Below are 19,530 nucleotides of genomic sequence, written 5' to 3'. Positions count from 1 at the left end.
GATGCAGAAAAGGCATTTGTCATAATCCAACACCCCTTCATGAAAAAAACACTAAACTCAGATTAGAAGGGAGCTTCCTCAATCTGGTGGGCATCTACAAAAATCCACAGCTAACATCACACTTAATGAAGACTAAATGTTTTCCCTCTAAGATCAGGAACAAGACAAGGATGTTGGTTCTTATCACTTCTATTCAACATTGTACTGGAGATTTAGTCATAACAATTAGGCAAGAAAAGGAAACAAAAGACATCAAGTTGGAAAGGAAGTAGCAAAATTGTATATATTTGTAGATGACATGATTGTATAAATAGAAAATCCTAAGAAATCCACACAAAAAGACTATTAGAACTTATAAATAAGTTAAGTGAGCTTATAGGATACAAGTCTAACATATAAAACTTAGTTGTATTTCTACATATTTAAAATGAACAATAAAAAAATTAAGAAAACCATTACATTTGCAATAGCATCAAAAAGAATAAAATACTTATAAAATTTAATAAAATAGATAAAAAGACTTGTACATTGAAGATCAAAATATTGTTAAAAGAATTAAAGAAGACTTAAATGAATTGAAAGACATCCATGTGCGTAGATTAGAAGACTTAACGTTGTTAAAATGGCAGTATTCCCCAGTTTGATCTATAGATTCAATACAATCTTTATCAAAAATCCAAGCTGGCTTCTTTGCAGAAATTGACAAGCTTATCTTAAAATTCATATGAAACTTAAAGGGACCCAAAATAGCCAAACACTATTTAAAGAAGAAAAAATTTGGAAGGCTTGCCCCTCCTGATTTCATAACTTAGTAAAAATTGCTACACTAATCAAGGCAGTGTTATACAGGGAGATGACAGACATATACATCAATGGAATAAAATTGAAAGCCTAAAAATTGAGAGCCTTACATTTATGGTCATTTGATTTTTTTTTGACAAGAGTGCCAAGACAATTCAATGGGGGAAAGAATGGTCTTTTCAACAAAGGATGCTGGGACAACTGGATGTACACATGCAAAAGAATGAGGTTGGACCTTTATACCATGTGTAAAAATTTATTCAAAATAAATATGTAAATGTAAGAACTAAAACTATAAAACTCTTAGAAGAAAACATGGGTGTAAATCTTCATGAGAATGGATTAAGCACTTAAGGCATGTATCCATTAAGATATGATGCTTAAAGCATGAGCAACCAAAGAGAAATAAGTAAATTGGATGTTGTCAAAATTAAAAACATTTGAGTGTCAAAGGACATCATCAAGTAGGTGAAAAGATATCACAGGATAGGAGGAAATTATGCAAATCATATATTTGATAATGGTCTAGTATCCAGAATATATAAGGAACTCTTACAACTCAACAATAATGAGACAAAAATAACCCAATTTAAAAATAGGCAGAGGATTTGCAGAGATATTTTCCCAAAGAAGACATGCAAATAGCCAATAAGCACTTGAAAAGATGCCCAATGTTATTGTCATTAGGGAAATGCAAATCAAAATCACAATGTGGTATCACTTCGCACTCCCTAGAATGGCTATAATGAAAAAGACAGAGATTAAAAAGTGTTGACGAGGATGTGAAGACATTGGAATCTTCATACACTGCTGGTTGGAATGTAAAATGTGCAGTCACTTTGGAAAACAGCAGTTCCTCAAAAGTTTCAACACAAAGTTACCATATGAGTCAGCAGTGCTATTCTAGGCATGTACCCAGGAGAAATGAAACCATATGTTCACATAAAAACTTGTATAGGAATACACAGCAGTATTATTAATAGCCAAAAGAGGTGGAAACAACGAAGTATACATCAAGAGACAATGGATAAATAAATGTGGTATGAACATACAATGGAATATTATCTTCAGTCCTAACAAGGAATACAGGCATGATACATGCTACAACATGGATGAACCTTGAAGACATTATGCTAAATCAGAGAAGCCAGACACAAAAGGCCACGTATTTTATTATTCTATCTACAGGAAAGGTCCAGATTAGGCAAGTCGAGAGAGACAGAAAGCAGATTAATGGTTGCAAAGAGCTGATGGAAGGCGGGAATTGGAGAGTGACTGCTACTGAGTACAGGGTTTCTTTTGGACAATGAAACTTTTCAAGAATTAGATGGTGTTGATGGTTGTACAAGCTTGCAAACACACTCAAAAAACCACTGCATTAAAATATTTTTTTTAAAAAGGTGGGGCAAGTCCAGCGCAGGCTTTGGGAATGGCAGAATCCAGGACCTCGACGATACCATGAGGCCCAATCTCTCTCCAGCCTAAGCTCTGCTTTCCCCAGGGTGTCTCCACTCTCAGACTGCCGTCTCCACTTGGAGAAGCCTTAGGCTTATGTTTGTCCAGCTTTCAGTTGAGCCCAAAGAGAAATTCTCTTAACATCCGTCTAGGTTTTCAGCTTGACTGTGTCCATGGCCATACCTGAACCAGCCACTGTGGCCGGAGTTGGAGGAATATGCTGATTGGCCAGGCCTGAGTCTCATACCCACTCCAGTGGCTCTGGGGGTAGGGAGAGGGAAGTTGGTGACCTCAAGCAAATCACAGGCAATGAGAGTGGGCGGTGGGTGGGGTGGTTCCCCAAAGATAAATGGGGCATTCTTGCCAAAGCAGACATGAGTGTTAGCCGGGCGAAACAACAAAGGTTGCATAACTAACTGTTTGCTCTTGAATAAATATCTAGGCCTTAGTTTCCTCATCTGTAAAATGAGAATAACAGTAATACCAGCATTCTCAGGTGGTTAACACTTAAGTGATTTACATAATATAAAACACTTGGAACATAGCTGGCACTGTGTAACGTTAACTACCATATTATTATATGCAGCATCATCTCTTCTTAGGCTTCTATAATTAGCCTTGCTTATTACTTTGGTTACTTACTTCCTCACCAGAATGAGACTTTCTTTAGTTGTCAGCAATTTTGGAATGCTCTTTAACAATAGTCAGCTCTTGTTTTTTTTTCTTTTATGCATACAATGATTCTAAAGCATTTTGCAGATTTTGCCCTAAGGAATTGAAGCAATAATAACAATCTCAGAAGTGATTTCTATAAGATTACTAGGACAGAGTCGTCCTCCTGGCCAGACTTTCTCCTAAGTCCATATTCCAGACATTCTTAGTTTTAAAGGGTTTCTACAACCAGAATCCAGAACCACACAGGAGGGAATGTTCTAGATTAGGAATCTAAGTGCCTTGACAAGGAGATTGTACAGTTCGGCTCATTCCTACAGCTCCCTGGACATTCCCCATGTCCATGAGAAAAGAGGCCATTTGGCACCCTCACTGATCCAGGGCCCTTTTATTTGTTTACGGGGACTCATGCCAGAGGAAAAAAGGCAGAACTCCAGGTCTGTACAAGTCACATTGCATTAGCGCTTATACCTTCAGATAAACAGCTCCATTAAACACTGGACAAGCCTTCTTTTCCTTGGACAGCCAGCTGAAACAGAGACATTGAATTTTACACTCAGGGCATAAATCCATCCTTACAATACCATCCCCCAAAGTACTTCAGTGATTTTGCGTGAATAGTGTCTGAGATTTGGTTATAAGGTATGACTGTTTGGGGAGAGGAAGCAATAGAGACAAGAATTATTTCATTAGCACCGTCAGCTTTACCACGAGGTGACATTATGGAAGAAATTAGCAACTCTGTAGACTATTAAGGGAATAAATACATATTTTAATATAATTTGGAAGACATTGCAGTAAGGCTCCATCTGGATAATCCACTGCTTTCATTACGATGTGCTTATAGTTGAAAGTCAAATATCTGAACACCCAAAAACTAGGCCTGGCCTACTCATTACTAAGAGAGAAAATGTCTATAACAACCTTCCAGATTGTGGTTTGTGCAGGTGCTGCTGACCTCAAGGCCCAGGCAGTATGGTGGGTTTGGCAAGAGACTCCTCAGGCAGATCGCGGGGCCAGTGGCTGAAGGTGGCTTCTAGTTCCCTGGGCCCAGGTGCCTGTTCTCTGCCGAGGGCTGCTGTCTTTCCTGGTGGGGCTGGGAGGATGGGGACAGGCAACTCCTGAACTATAAACATCCCTCAGAGATTCGCTAGGGGTCTGTAGCAGGGATGGCAGAGTCTGTCTCTGCTGCACCAGGACTGAGTAGATTCTCTGTCAGCTGCCCCCCAACACACACACGGGGGCGGGGGTCCATGGAGAGGGTCTCTACCCTGCTGCCTGCCCTCAAGCCCAGCCCCTTACTCACTAGGAGATCTTAAGCAAGTTACTTGGTTTCACTGAGCCTCAGTTTCCCCATCTGTAAAATGGGATGCCTGCTCACCGTGTTTTGTGGGAATTAAATGAGAGAACAAATGTGAAGCCCTGAGCCCAGCGCCTGGCCTGTGTGAGTTTTCCCCCAACCCCTCCTGCTTTCTACCATGGAAGGAGGAAACGATTCCCAATTCCTCTTTAAACAGCAGTAACTATGGCAAGCTCCCTTAGTCTGCAAGTGCCTGTGTGCCACAGGTTCCTAAGGAGCTGAGAAGTACATTTCTTTTGAAGACAAACATACTTAATTTTTCTTTACCGTATTTCTAATATAGAAAGAAAAACAAAAAAATATAACGCCAAGACCTAGTACTAGTCTCACCTCTCCCTCTAATTTGTTGTGTGACCATCATTAATGCCCTTGGGAAGTCTGATCCCTGCTTGCCTGGACAGGGTGATCCCAGCTTTGAAGTTTGCTGACTGACTCTCGTACGTGGAAGAGGCTCTGTGGATTGAGGCTTTCAGGGAATGTTTGCCCGAACTCCTTCCTTCTGGACACGTTTCCCCATCCACACGGCAATACGGCATCCTAGCTTCCCCTGGCCAGAAGGGATTCTTCCAGGTACCTGATCCAAATGGCTGAGCCCAAGTTCTTCTCCATGAGCTGTTCTGGAATTGGGAAACAGCCATGGAGGCCGGAACACACGGCCCCAAAGCTGCCGTCAGTCCTATTGTCAGCTCTTGGTGGAGAATATCTGCGGTGAGAGAGAGAAAAAGCCAACGCCGAGAGAGAAGCAGAGAGGAGACGCAGGGATGGTCTAGTCTGTACTTGACTTCCCGGTTCCGGTTGTCCCAGATGCCCCCAACTACCCAGCTGCTCCCGCAGCTTGGGTGTTTCCTCCTTAAATTCTATGGGTCAAAGAATTCCCTTTTTTCCAAAGCTAGTTTCAGTTGGGTTTTTATCATTTGCAACCAAAATCCTTATTTGGAACACCTATTTTGTTTGATCTAAACATCCCTCATGTTTACCTGGGTCGGAGTGGTTTTTAATATTTTATTAAACCTACTGTTATGCTACCCTTGAACTTCAGCTTCTGTCGCAACCTGCTGTTACCTCAGGGGAGAAACACGGAGTTCCTCGATGACATATCATCCTAATATCTTGAGGCCTAACAGATATCCTCTCTGTGAGGTCCCAAAAAAGAGGGACATGCCAGAGAAGTCCACACCAGCCCCACAGGGTGGAGAGGCAGAGCTGGTGAGGGCCCTCAGGGCCTGCTGTTTCTAGTTATTGTCTGTCAGCATGGAGTTTATGACAGAGTAAATCTGACTTTGAGAGAATAGAGTGTGAGCTGTCCCTCTAGCAAGTTTGAAAACATTTAGGCAGAGTAGAAAGTCAACGAGTTTAGGCTCTGAAGTTTTGCATTCTAGCCTGGCAGGGCAGGGTCACCCTGGTGGCTCAGGCTCTTAGATGAAGCTCAGTGTTTCAGGAAGCATCAGAAACCCAATGTTTCTCAAAAAGTTCCAAGAAGAGTCTTGTTTCCCAGGCAACAGCTTTTTACTTGATGTCTTCCAGAAGGCTCCCTCCAAAATAATCACGGATACAAATGAAAGCGCTACCCAGGTAGGTGACTGCTGCCCTGCCCTGCCTGTTGGGAAGGCAGTGGAGAAGTCAAGAAGAATGAGGTCCTAAGAAACTCTGTGGGGGTGGCTGTGATGCTGGTCACACAGGCCTGCCAAACTCCAAGACTGCAGGGACACACGCTGCCTTTCCAGGAACCCGGTGCTTCCTGCTGGGGGGCGGTGTGTGCCTTCTGCCTCTGAGGCCATCCCTGGCAGGGAGTGGGGACTGCTCACTGGCTCTTATCAAAGATTGCCTTCAGACACTGTGCCTTACACCAATATTTTACACTACGATTTAACTTTTAAAGGGTGTATTATATATTCACTGTCAAAGTATGTTGATCTGGATGCTTTAAGCTGCAGTAACAGAAAACCAATTCAAACTGGTTTAAACAATTTGGAAATCCATTGCTTACCCCAGAAGAGGTCAGAAGACAGGGTGGGATTTGGGTTGGTTGATGTAACCAGGCTCGTGATATACACAAGACCCAGGTTCTTTCTGCGACTCTGCTCTGCTGTCCGGGGCCAACTGCATCCTAAAGCTTATTTTCCTCTTGGTCATAGAGTGGCTTCTAGTGGCAGCCAGGACTACGTACTTCCTTGCTCATATCCAACAGGAGAAAGGGAGTATGGCTTAGGGAAGCCTTTCAGGGGGCCAGGAAGAATGTTCCCCCAAATTTTCAGCAAAATGATTCTTATATCTCATTAGCCAACAGCATATCACATGCCACTTCCTGAACCAAGCCCTGGTGAGGAGGAGGGGACCCCCTGGGACCATTCAGGCCCGAAGGAGAATTTCTCTTGGGGCTCAACTCCAAGCTGTTCAGCATCCGCATATACTGTCTCATGACGAAGGACAGCAAGTAGATGCTTCTCTCGGGGACTTTGAACCTCAAAGGAGTGAAGCAGTCAGAATATAAATATTTCAACAGTACATTTTCTTCATTTACCAATATTTCATTTGTGAACACATGCTAGTTATGTAATTGGAACACAGAAAATATATTTTTTTTAAGGAAAAAATATGACAGCACTAAAAAGTAGTGGTATTTAGTCTTGAGTATGAAGATTCTAGAAAGACCTCTCAGAAAAATCTGGGTTTTAACAGAGGAAGAGTCAGTCAGAGACTAAAGGGTGTTCCAGGCAGAGGAAGCAGCATAAACAAAGGCCCCGTGGTGAGAGCAGAGAGGCATTGTCCCAGCTGGCCATGTGCTTCCTGAGCTGACCTCCGCGTATGCCTGCTGGCTGCCCTGTGCCCCCATGTGTTGCTGGGCTCATGGGCCACAGCTGGGCCTGCAGCGCTAGCTCTGCTAGGTGCTCTGTGAACTCGTGTGACCTTAAATGAGGATGGATGGGGTAGGGCCCTGCACCACTTCCCAGGAGGACAGATTGGATCCAGGAGGCCATGGGAAGCCCCTGTGGTTTTCAGAGATGACAGAAATTTGTACTGCACCCAGCACTCTCTGTTTTAGAGAGAATCTTTAGAAGAATAGGTACAGTTCAGGGATGGACGATTTCCCCACAGTGTAAAAATTGATGTTGTGTTACTATCATTCTTTGAATCACTGAAATTCATATTAAAGCACCTACTACCTCCTGTTGTAGATTAATGAGCCTTAATGCAAATTCTGCAATACCCATATAACTCTGACCTGAACATATTACCATGTAAAGACTGTTCTTATGGGCTAGATAAAGCAGAGAACCAGTGGGTTCCTTAATCACAGACATCATAAATGTCTTTGGTAATGGCTGCTCTATTGGCCTGTTCTGTCCTGATTCGCAGTAGTAACTCACATCCTCCACTTCCAGAGCCCCCAGAAGGCACTCGACTAGGAGAGGCAAGGCTCAAAATGAGAACATCTGAAGCTCACTGTCATTTTACCAGATGGCAAGTTATGGTAGGAACTAAAACATCTTGTGTGTGTGTGTGTGTGTGTGTGTGTACATATATGTATATATATTTTGTATTTATTATATATTAATGTATACACACACATACACACATGCATGCACACATAAAATATATGTATAATACATACATATAAAAATAATATATATCACATATATAATATATAAATCACAAATAAAATTCTACTTACTATACTGCTTCTCAATAAATGGCATTGTTATTCAGCTCACCAAGTTTTATAGGATGTCCCTTTCTACAATTATGCAAGAACCTGAGTGGTTTCCCCTTAAAAAATATAGTGAAATTTAAGCCTGATTCCTGCAGGGAATTAATTTTTATAACCACTACATTCTGCCACGAGCAAGATTAATTACTATTTTCCTTCTCTGCTTTTTCTTGAAATCTTCCATGCAAGTGAAACCAATGTGAGGGACCTGGCACATAGCAAAGTCAGGTATGACTTCCTTAAGTAATTTGTCTGGAAACCCCTGGGCATTACACATCACCCCCAAAAGAGCATCTTTCAAAGTTAGGAGCCAAACTCTCGGTAATTGGCTTGTTCCTCAGCCACCCGGCTAGGTCCGTCTTGAGACAAATACGTGGGTCTGGTGGCTGTCTCCAGCAGCCTGGCCCAGCCTCCCCGGTGTTGAGCTTGTCACTGTACCAAGAAACCAGTGAGGGTAAAGTGAAGTTGGGAAGCCCAGGGTCCCTGTGGGGCCCACCAGGTTGTGAGCATAGATTCTGTGAGAGAACGCCCACTGCATGGGTGCTCCCATGCAAACAAGGTCAGGCCAGAGAGAGCAGCAGGGGGAAAGGGGAGGAGAGATGATACCACCAGGGCCTGGCACCTGGCCTGGTTCCAGATTTGGAATCACCCGCAGCTTCAGATAGAGTTCCTTTTAACTTCTGTGACTGGCATCTGGCCTATTGTCAGATAACACCTCGTTCTCAAAGGGTAGTCTGGCATTCAAGCAATGAAAGACATATGGAATAAAAGGCCAGTGCATTTCATCCCTTTAAAAATGTTAAATTCCCGTATTTCAAAACATTCAGAAAATAAAAGGCTGATGATAAATTGGTAGAATATTGCAAACAATTAAATTAGTGAGTGGAAAGAGGAGAGTAAAAATAGTTCTTTATAGTATGATCTCAATTTCATAAACATAACATATATACATTTTTAAAGGAAGACATAATCACTCAAAATACAATTTTACTAGTGATAATACAATTAGTTTTTGTGTTTATGCATTTGTGAGATTTCTATATTTTCTACGATAAGCATTTATTCTTTAATTTAGAAATTTTTAATGGTAAAAAAAGATAGTTCCGCTCACTTCTGAGAATTATCCTAAGGAAATAATAGAATTAAACTTACCAGAAACATAAAGTCATTTACTGTAGCTTTATCTTTATTATTTAAAAAAAATTGGAAATAATTTAAATGCTAGGTTAAAAAGGGATAGCTGCCTAAGTTATTGTATATGCACTCTATCAAATATGAAATCATTCAAATAATTATAACTATATAAAGATTATAAATATGATAATGGTAAAATATTCAAAGAGAAAAGTTAATAAGATGTATGTATGCTATGCAACTGTGTAAAATACGTCTTCATTTGGATAAGAAGTTGGAGGAAATGTATAAATATAAAAATAATTACATTAGCAAATGAAGATTATAAATACATTTCTTTTTTTAAAAAATTGTTATATTATTATTTACCTTCCAAAAGAGTAAAACAAAGTAGTCCTGAGGCTCTTTCAGCATGGGTTAGAGTAGCTGTCCCCAGCGTTTTTGGCACCAGGGACCAGTTTCATGGAAGACAATCTTTCCATGGGTGGGGATGGGGAGCAGTGCGCAGGGCTCAGGCGTGATGCTGGCGATGAGGAGTGGCTGTGAATACAGATGAAGTTTTGCTCACTCACCCGCCATTCACCTCCTGTGCACCTGATTCCTAAGTTTCAGGGAAGACAATTTTTCCAGGGGTAGGGAGAAGGGCAGTGGCAGAGCTCAGGTGGTGATGACTGGCTGGGTTGCTAACAGGCTACTGATGGTACCCAGCCACAGCCCGGGTGTTGTGGACCGCAGGGTTAGAGCACCGTGAGCCCCTGTTCTGTCTAACGTTGCCATCTAAGCCTCCTAATTCAGTCTGTCCAAACTCAAGGTTATTGTAGGGCAGACTGATTTACAAGTTAGTCTCACCCCGAGTAGAAACGCAAGTATGACACTCAGAGATTCAAAGAAACAGTGGTTAAATTGGCATTTATATTTAATCCCGACACCGGAGGATTCTGTGAAAGACCAGCCAACGTTATGAACTCCTTAAACCTGTTAGAGAATCTCGCAAACCCTTTCCACTGAGGCTCAGCTCATTAAGAACGAGAAATCAATAGAACCATTTTTTTCTCTCAGAAATCATGATCGCACAGCGGATACAATTTTGTTAGTTTAATCTAATGTATGAAATGCTACTCCAGGTGCACAGTGTTATGACATCGTTTATTTGGACTAATAAGATTCTGATGAAGAAATCAAGTAAGAAAGGCTCATTTTTCCTTTAAAAACAGCCAATATTGCAGAAGACAGTATTTGTGGAAAAAAAAAAAAAAAACAGCCAATAACTGGAAAAACACACAATGACAGAACCTAAGTAGCCCCAGGAATAAGGCGCAGGGGTATCCACCATGGCTAAGGGAGCAGGCCAGAGGTCCAGCAAAATGACCCAGAGTTCGGGGTTGGGCTCTGTCTTCACAAGCACAGTAAAAACACTGACTAAGCATTTGCCCCTGCCCCTGTTACATACATCACCTCATTTAATCCTCGCAACAGCTTTACCAGGTAGGCTCCTATTAGCCTCGTTGTTCCGATGAGGAAACAGGCTCAGCAAGGCTGGGTTACTTTTCCAAGATCACACAGCAAATGATGGACTCCTCGGTCCTGGCACCCAAATCACCTAACTCCCACCCTGGGGTTCTTTCCTCTGCATTGTACTAACTACAATTTATCAGTTACTGACTTTAGCTTGGCACCTGACATATATTCTTTTATTTAATTCTTAGAGTGGTACCATCATGTGTTACTTTTATCCCCTAAACATTCCTAAAGTTACAGAGCTAGGAGGTGGCAGGGCCAGGACAGGATTCCTGCCTGCCTGTCTGTCTAAAACTGCAAAGCCCTCACCGTTTCCAGAAACACCCGACTGCCTCTCCACGTGCCAAGAGTGTGAGAGAAGCATGCCCCCCACAAGGCCTACTCAGGACAAATCCATTTCATCATGACCACTCTTCTCAGAAACACCCTCAGTCTAATGAACCTCGATTACCTTGTCGTAAAGTGCAGTGACTAATCCGTTGTACTGTAATTATTACCCATAATATGTAGAGACATAAAAAGAGATTAATGACAAGTGTAGCCAAATAATTGATGATAATCCACAATGAAGTAAGGAACAGGTGGAAAGTGTTTGAGGAAAACATGAGGAAGGACAGGGCGGTGCCAGATCTGAGCTGTGGATTCAGTGTCCCTCCCGTTCAGCCAGTCACCCCCTCCACTGCTGACTTTGCCTTCCACGTTACTGGGTGACGTTCCTCTAAAATGTTTTGCTGCACAAAGTGTGCATGCCTGGTCCTCAGTCATCCCCCACAAGAACTTCACAATGACTTGTTTCACACGAAGCAGCTCTATGCCCTGGACAGAGCCCTGGCTTGGGAGTGAGAAAACCTGGTCCAGGTTTGTCTCTGTCTTGGCTGGATGCATGATCTTGGGTGAATCGCTGAACCCTTCTAAGGCTCAGTTCCTTCATTTAGAAAATGGGGTTGGTGGTACCCACCATTCACAACATAGGGTTGGGTGGAAATCCAAATGCTTTTGGTTAAATAATAAAGGTTTGGCCGATTTAAAATATCAATGTTGTAAGGAAAATAACCTAACAAAGGCAGTATAGGGTTGGTAGGAGTCTGAGCAGCCAGGCATCAGGAGAAGGTTCTGGGTAGAGACCAGGCCTGAGAAGGAGGCTCAGTGGTGGCCAAACCGGGAAGAGACTTGAAGCAACGTCATGCTGAAGGGTACACAAGTTGCAACCCCTCTCCTCGAAAGCTAACCCCTGCAGCCGCCAGAGGAAAGCCCTGAGCAGCATCAGCCGCAGTAAGCAGGAGGTGACTGGCAGGTGGCTGTCCCTACCCATGGCTCTTGCAGAGTGCTGGTGGGACCTGCCTGGCAGCTCAAACAGTCATGTCTTTGGCTGTGCTTGAGGACGGCCTGACCTTTTAGAAAGAGCTGAGTTAGTCCTTCTAGGCCAACCTCAGCAGTGATCTCCCCAATGCCGCCTGATGCCTTCACTGTTCCGATCCCTTAAAGCCCTCGTTTTAAAGCCGGCTGCAGTTTTGGTGTCTTGGTGACTGACACAGCAAATTCCACTCCATTTTTTCCCAATCCTTAATACTTCTTCTCATGCAAGTCACACCTTAGATGAAACCTTAAAGAGAAAGATCTTCCTTCAGATTCAAAATGGGGTAGCTTAGAGGGGTGATCATTGTCATTGAAAACAGGAGGTCTAGATTCATGCCCCAGGCCTGTCAAAAATAACTAATTTAATGCTTTCAATCGTCCAAGAATAGTTACTTTCCTCCCCCCCAATAATAGACGAAGAAAAGGAGGCTTAATGAAATCAAGTGATGTGCCCAAAGTGGCAACGACGCCCTTCTACTATTATACTAATGCTAACCTTCCATGACTCCAGAAGAGGAAAGTCCACTGTGAGGATTAAAGAGTGAACAAGCCTTAGCTCACATGGAAAGTTCTTAGCTCACCTCCTAGTACATGGTTAAATGCCCAACAAATGATACCTGGTGTTAGCAATAGAAGGGCCTTTGAAAGCCGTTAAAGGATCACATAGAGTGCATGGATTTCATGGACTTATGCACATAGAAGCTCTTGGTGCTAGAAGACGTTTAGACAAGTGTAACATTCCCATGAATTTTTACATGTGCAGGCATTGGGCAGGACCATCGACGGTGTGCCTGAGGTTGCTTATTATGTTACCATTTCAAGTAAAATAAATTAAAACAAAAATAAGAACAAAAGCTACACAAACAGCAATATTACATATGCACAAATTTTCCCTCTGAGTCATTTCCTTATTCCTGGGAGCACACCTTGTTCTTATACACAACATCTCATTGTCAGAATCGTGTTCCCTTTGCTTTCCACAATGAGACCACAACCAGGCCAGGGCTATCTTTCTTAGTTTTGGAAATAAGACCTTGACTGCAGCCCTTGACCTCATTGGGAATGTTTGCTCAGCTAAGTGGCTCAAAGTCCGTACTGCCACCTACAGAATGTGAAAAAATTTTTCCAAATCATATATCTGATAAGAGATTTGCATCTAGAATACATAAAGAACTCTTATAACTCAATAGTGAAAAGACAGATAACCCAATTTAAAAATGAGCGAAGGATTTGAATAGTTATTTTCTCCAAAGAAGATATAAATGGCTAACAGACATGTGAAAAGATGCCATCATTAGCCATCAGAAAAATGCAAATCAACACCACAATGAAAACTATTTCACAGCCTCTAGGGTGGTTATTATAAAAATGACAGGTAATAGTGAGTGTTGGCAAGAATTTGGAGAAATTGGAACCCTCATACACTGCTGATAGAAATGTAATATGGTGCAGCCTCTTTGGAAAACAGTCTGGCAGTTCCTCAAAAAGTTAAACAGAAGAGTTATCCTGTGAGCCAGCAATTCTACTCCTAGATATATACCCAAGAAAAATGAAAACACATGTTGACATAAAAATGTATACAGGAATGTTCATAGCAGCATTATTCATAATAGCTAGAAAGTGGCAACAACTCAAATGTCCATTGGCTGATGAATGGAGAAATACACAATGGTATATCCATACAATGAATATTATTTAGCAACGAAAAGGAATAAAGTACTGATACATGATACAACATGGACAAATCTTGAAAACATTATGCTAAATTGAAGAAGCAAGGCATAAAAGGATATATATAGTTATGCAAGTCCATTTGTATGAAATGTCCAGAATAGGCAAATCTATAGAGACAGGAAGTAGAGCAGTGGTTGCTAGAGCTGAGGGAAGGGAAGTGGGGGAATGGTGAGAGACTGCTAGTGGGTACAGGGTTTCTTTTAGAAGTGATAAACTGTCCTAAAATTGATTACGGTGATGGTTGCAAAACTCTGTGAATATCCTAAAACCCAATAAATTGTACATATTAAATGGAATAATTGTGTGGTATGTGAATTATATATCAATAATGCTGATGGTTTTTAAAATCTCATGCTTCCGAGGCGGCTGGAGTTTTTTCCAACTGGGCTGTAGATCTGACATGGAGGGCAATGTGGTGCTGCCAGTAGTTCAAAGCATCAGTTTCAAAATTAGACTCATCTGGGTTCCAACACTGGCTCTACCTTCTATTGGCTGTGTAATGTTGGGCAACTCAGCTTTAATTTTGTCATCTATGGGATACTTGTGATAATATGGTCTTTGTGACTTTGTGTGGATTAAATGGGATGATGAAAGTGAAGGGTTTATCACAGCACCTGGCGCTTTGTGAGTGCTCAACAGTAAGCTATTGACTTCATCACCTACGTGACCTTGGAAAGTTTACTTACGAAGTGATTTATTCAGTTACATATTATTTCTGTCCTCATCCCTTTCTCGTGTTTCCCCACTCTCTTATCTCCATGAACTTTAAAAGAAAGAGGAAAAAGGCTTGGTTTAGGAATGCAAATGATTTAGCAGCAGGATGCCGTGAGCCCATGTTACCAGGCTTTGGAGTTTATGTCATCAGGCAAGGGCTGAAATAGTTATTTTTTAGGCATGCAAGAGGAGCCTAAGTTTTGTCCTATTAAAGAGAACAATTGTCCAATGTCTCCAATATTCTGTCTTTCACATTGGGAAAGACAGAGGTTTTGGAGAAGGGCATAAAAATCCATTAACCTACTTAATTGCACACTTGTATCATGGGAGACATATTGTTGTCCCAACCCCGGCTGGTTCTTACCCTGAATATTTAACATCCATATCTTCAAGGTAGCTTGCAGATTTAAACTAATTAATCTTTCTTTCCCCAAGAGGCTTTTTCTTACCAGGGGAATGGAAGGTCTGTTTACCTGTTGCCTGCCTCCAGTTGTGAGCTCCTAGATGGACTCCTGATTGTCACCTTGTACCTGTTTGACCTTATGCTTAATGGGCATTTGGAACTCCTGCACCATCAATCATTTATTGAGGACTAACTGCATGCCAGGAAGGGTGCTAGGCACTGGGGAGAAAGGAAGACTAGAATTTTGTTCCTTTCTGAGGAGAATTCTAAGGCTACTATGGTATGTTTATTACCCTATGTTACAGTTACCTAAAAATGTGTTGGCCTCCCCTTTGAGACAGACATATCTGCAGCTAGCAGTAATGTAGGGTATAACTACTGAAATAGCACAGAAGAACAGCATAGAAAGTGCCTTCTCAGAGGTTGCTACACAACACTTCCACTTTCATCTATCTCATTGAGCAGAAATTTAGTCTCATGGCCTGCTCTAGTTGTAAGTGGAGTGGAGAAATATATTCATCTAATGGAGTGACAATGTGCCCAGACATGAATTGAAATCCTGTTCCTATGAAAGGAGAGAATGAATTTGGAGTGCCAATTAGCAATCCTTGTCACAGGAGGCATCCAAGATTTTAGATAAGGGAGTGATAAATTTAGATCTGTGGTTATGGGCACATCTGGTGGCCCCCAATACATCAGTAGGTTGGGCTGTGAGGTAAGGAAAAGTTAGACAGCAAGGTGAAGGATGGACAGCAGCAACCGTGACTAGTTGCAAGAGAACAACTAAAAGCCAAAAGATGTTCATTGGCTTTAACAACTAAGAGTATACTGGAGGTGATCTTTGAGAAAGCTGTTTTACAAGAGTGATAAGGCTGACACAAAGATTGGTAATGAAAAAACTACCAATATGTTGTTCCTTTTGCTGATCAAGGAGCTAACAATGTATTGGGTGAGAAATAGACATCTGCAAATATCATTGCTGGAAATAAACCATTGCATTAGGTACTATAGTAAATGGTATAAACCAAGTGCTGAGCACAAATGAAGTAAGGTTTGGGTCTGACTTGAGAACAGCAGAGGAGAAAGTGCAAAATGCAAATGACCTCAGCAAACAGGCTAAGGGTCCCTTGGCCCCAGGCATAGCGCTACTTTTTCCTCAAGTGTGAAGGGAGTATTTCCAAGACCAGATATGGAACGTTCTCTGTATTTGGAAATTGTTTATATAGATAAAAAATAAAATAAAAATGTATTTGAGCCATTTATTTCATTCGCCCTCTCAATTTCAGTTAATCCCTTTCATTCATTCATTAATCTCATGCATTCATTAATCTCATTCATTTATTCTCTGTAAACTTGGGAGCGGAGACTTTGTGTCTTCGTCATTGGTACATCTCCGACGCCTACAACAGTGGCTGGCATTGGCAGTCACCCTAAGTTAACTGATCAAAGGCAGAAAGGATAACTGGGACTATTATCCTTTGCCTTTCATGATTTCCAGCGGTGCACGGAGGCCTAAGCAGTCCCAATCTGAAGGAAACAGACTTGACTGGAGGCAGCACCTGCTCTTCCAAGCACAGCCCCTCTGGCGCGGAGTGCGGGAATCACCTGCGGGGGCGGCACTCTGGAGAGGGGCGAACCCGGCATCCGTGGAACTTAAGGCAACCTAAACTCGAGACGATGGAATCAGGGGGCGGTAGAACCCAGAGAATGTGGAACCTTAGATCCAGCGGAACCTGACAGCAGCGCCCACGGGACTACCCGGATTCTATTTGGAACGGAAGCGCAGTGTCCGCCGCTTCCTGGTCGCGGGTCGGTTTGGAGGGTTCGGGCTGTTCCGCGCGATGTTGCCCTACACGGTCAACTTCAAGGTGTCGGCGCGCACCCTCACCGGGGCCCTCAACGCCCACAACAAGGCGGCAGTGGACTGGTGAGGGCGCCGGCTTCCAGGGCTTTGGGATCGGCCGGGAGTTTGTGAGGGGAAGGGGAAAGAAGGTTTCGCCCCCTGGTAGTTTGGCCTCGCCCACACAGGGAGCCGCCCTCACACTGTGAGATTTTCTTTTAGATGATGGATTTTGGTTGTTTTTACAAAAGTAGTAAATGCCCCTTGTAGGAAATTCCCGGGGAAATCCATTTATACATTTGCCCTTTTTTCTCCCATATTCGTTTCTCTGCTTTTTCGCACCTCTTTTGCCATCCCATTCCCCCCTCTTTACCTCTCCTCCAACTTCCAGGTTCTCTCCCTTCCTGTCCTCTTTCTCTTAGTCCTGTTTTTCACCTATATCCATTCAACGATGTCCCAGACCCTGTGTTAGGCGCTGATCTCTTCTCTCACCTGTCCTTCTCACCTTCTGTCTTCTGACTCTTCCTGTGTAGGACGTTTCTGTCCTCAACAGGTCGTCTTTATTGCTCTTTATCTTTTCACTGTAAAATACCACTGCGACTCTGAAAACTAATAATTGGGCAAATGTGATGCAAAATTCTGTAGCTGTGGCTCTGGGAATGTTGTCAAGAGGACTGAAACCTCCTGTCCAGTGTTTGTTTTTTGTAGTTGGAAGGACAGGGACTAGTCACAGGTGGTTACCCCAGGCACATTGTGTATACTAAGGATTTGAAGTTGGATAAAAGAAGACATATGCCCACAAAGACGATCAGAGGGCATGAGTTGCTTTATACATCCTCAGGGCTCTTTGTTCATATCTCTTAGAACCTTTTTTAATCTGAAGGAAAAGTGAATTTCAACAAGCTTTTTAAGTTAACTAGATCTTTTATTTCAATAGTATAATGTTAAATACTGGCCTTGGGTTTTAAATAATATTTCCTTAATGGTCATATATGTGAGTTAGATTTATCATTTATTTAGGATTGGCAAGAGAGAAGTTGTCCTGCTTTGTTTTGTACCTATATTTTAACATTACTGTTTTGTTAGGGGCTGGCAAGGTTTAATTGCTTATGGATGTCATTCGCTTGTGGTAGTGATTGATTCTAATACGGCCCAAACTCTTCAAGTTTTAGAAAAACATAAAGCTGATGTTGTCAAGGTAAGTCAAATCCCACTTTGACCCTATCACGTTGTGTAGTCTAAAGCTTAATATTGTATATCGCTAGGTTCTCATTAAATCATATGTATAACTGTTGAATAACTTTTAAATATGATAATCTATTTGGTATATACCAGCATTTCTATATCTGTGACTTAATGTCAATCCAGGATGAGTTATTAAATACTAGTTCTTAGGTAATTTTAAAGCTGATGGAAAACACCAGTTTTACCATTTACCAGACCACTCATTCATTCATTAGTTGCATGCTTGGCATGTGCTAAGGATAGAGAGATGAAAGCCCTCAGGCAATTCATTATCTTCTGAGGAAGACTCAGAGTGTGCTAAGTGATGGTTGCTTAACATGCTGTGGGAAGACAAAGGGGCTGTGTGTTACCTAGTTGTGGGGAGAGTCACAGAAGTCTTTCAGTTTAAAGGCTAGTAGTTAACCATGGGAGAAATCGGGGAGGAGCATTGCAGGAAAAAGGGAGAATGTATACAGAGGTAAGTCGTGTGCTGTGAAGATGGCAAAAAGCCGGTACACTTGTAAGAGTGAGGGAAGAGGAGACAGCCAGAGAGTTTCAGCTGCCATTCCTGAAAGTTTTGTAAGATTATGGAGGAGTTTGGATTTTTAAGTAGGAGATTGATATAACCGTATTTGCATTTTAGAAACACTCACTCTGGGAGCAGTGGAGGATCTACTGGAGAAAGGCAGGACTGGAGACAGTGAGATCATTTAGGAGACTTTTGCTGTAATTTTGGCAGGAAATTCTAAGGGCTAAAAGAAGTCTGAGGCATGGGGGAGTAATATTTAGGAGCTGCATAAGATGTAAACCTGATAGCTTTTATAGTCATCAATATAGGGGAGAGTCAGAGAATAGACTGACTCTGAGGTTTCAGTTTGAGTAACTGAATGACAGTGTTGCCGGTTATGATAAATGAGTGTGTGTGAAGTCAGTGATTTTACGTTTTCAACATGCAAAGACTGAGATGCCTATAATATAGTGATCTGAAGTTTGTGATCTCCATGACTGGAGATAGAGATTTGGGGTCTTTTTCTTTTTTATATATAACAGCTTTATTGAGATATTCATACCATAAAATTCACCCACTTCAAGTATACAATTCTATGGTTTTTAGTATATTCACAGTTGTGCAGCCATCACCACAATCAATTTCATCATCCCCAAAAGAAACCCTGTATCCATGAGCAGTCATCTTCCATTTCCCTCGTACGCCTCATCTTAGGCCACCATGAATCTACTTTCTATCTCTGTAGATTTGCCTATTCTGGACATTTCATATAAATGGAATCATACAATATGTGTCTTTTGTGCCTGGCTTCTTTCACTTAATATGTTTTCATGATTCATCCATATCATAGCATGTTTCAGTACTCTGTTCCATTTAATTGCTGAGTAGTATTCCACTGTAAGGATATGTCACCTTTATTTTATTGATGGACATCTGAGTATTTCCCACTTTTTGGCTATTATGAATAATACTGCTGTGAACAGTGTGTGCAAGTTTTTGTGTGAACTTGTGTTTTCATTTTCCTTGAGTATGTATCTAGGAGTGAACTACCGACTCGTATGGTAATTCTATGTTTAACTTTTTGAGAAACTGCTAGACTATT

The 19,530-nt window shown here is 41.9% G+C and overlaps 1 protein-coding gene across 1 annotated transcript in view; it reads left to right on the top strand.

Annotated features, from left to right (window-relative positions):
• The first annotated feature begins 16,645 nt into the window (after window positions 1-16,645).
• Window positions 16,646-19,530, top strand: part of WDR11 (WD repeat domain 11) — a 62,396-nt gene continuing 59,511 nt past the window's right edge. Inside the window, exons 1-2 of the mRNA XM_012642383.1 lie at window positions 16,646-16,783; window positions 17,783-17,894. Of these exons, the coding sequence (XP_012497837.1) occupies window positions 16,698-16,783; window positions 17,783-17,894 (198 nt within the window). The 5' untranslated portion in view covers window positions 16,646-16,697. The remainder of the gene's footprint in view (window positions 16,784-17,782; window positions 17,895-19,530) is intronic.

This window comes from Propithecus coquereli, unplaced genomic scaffold, assembly GCF_000956105.1.
Source record: "Propithecus coquereli isolate 6110/MARCELLA unplaced genomic scaffold, Pcoq_1.0 Scaffold179, whole genome shotgun sequence".
NCBI classification, from domain to species: domain Eukaryota; kingdom Metazoa; phylum Chordata; class Mammalia; order Primates; family Indriidae; genus Propithecus; species Propithecus coquereli.
Note: the sequence above shows the minus strand (reverse complement) of the source record. Positions and strands in the feature narration are given on the sequence as shown.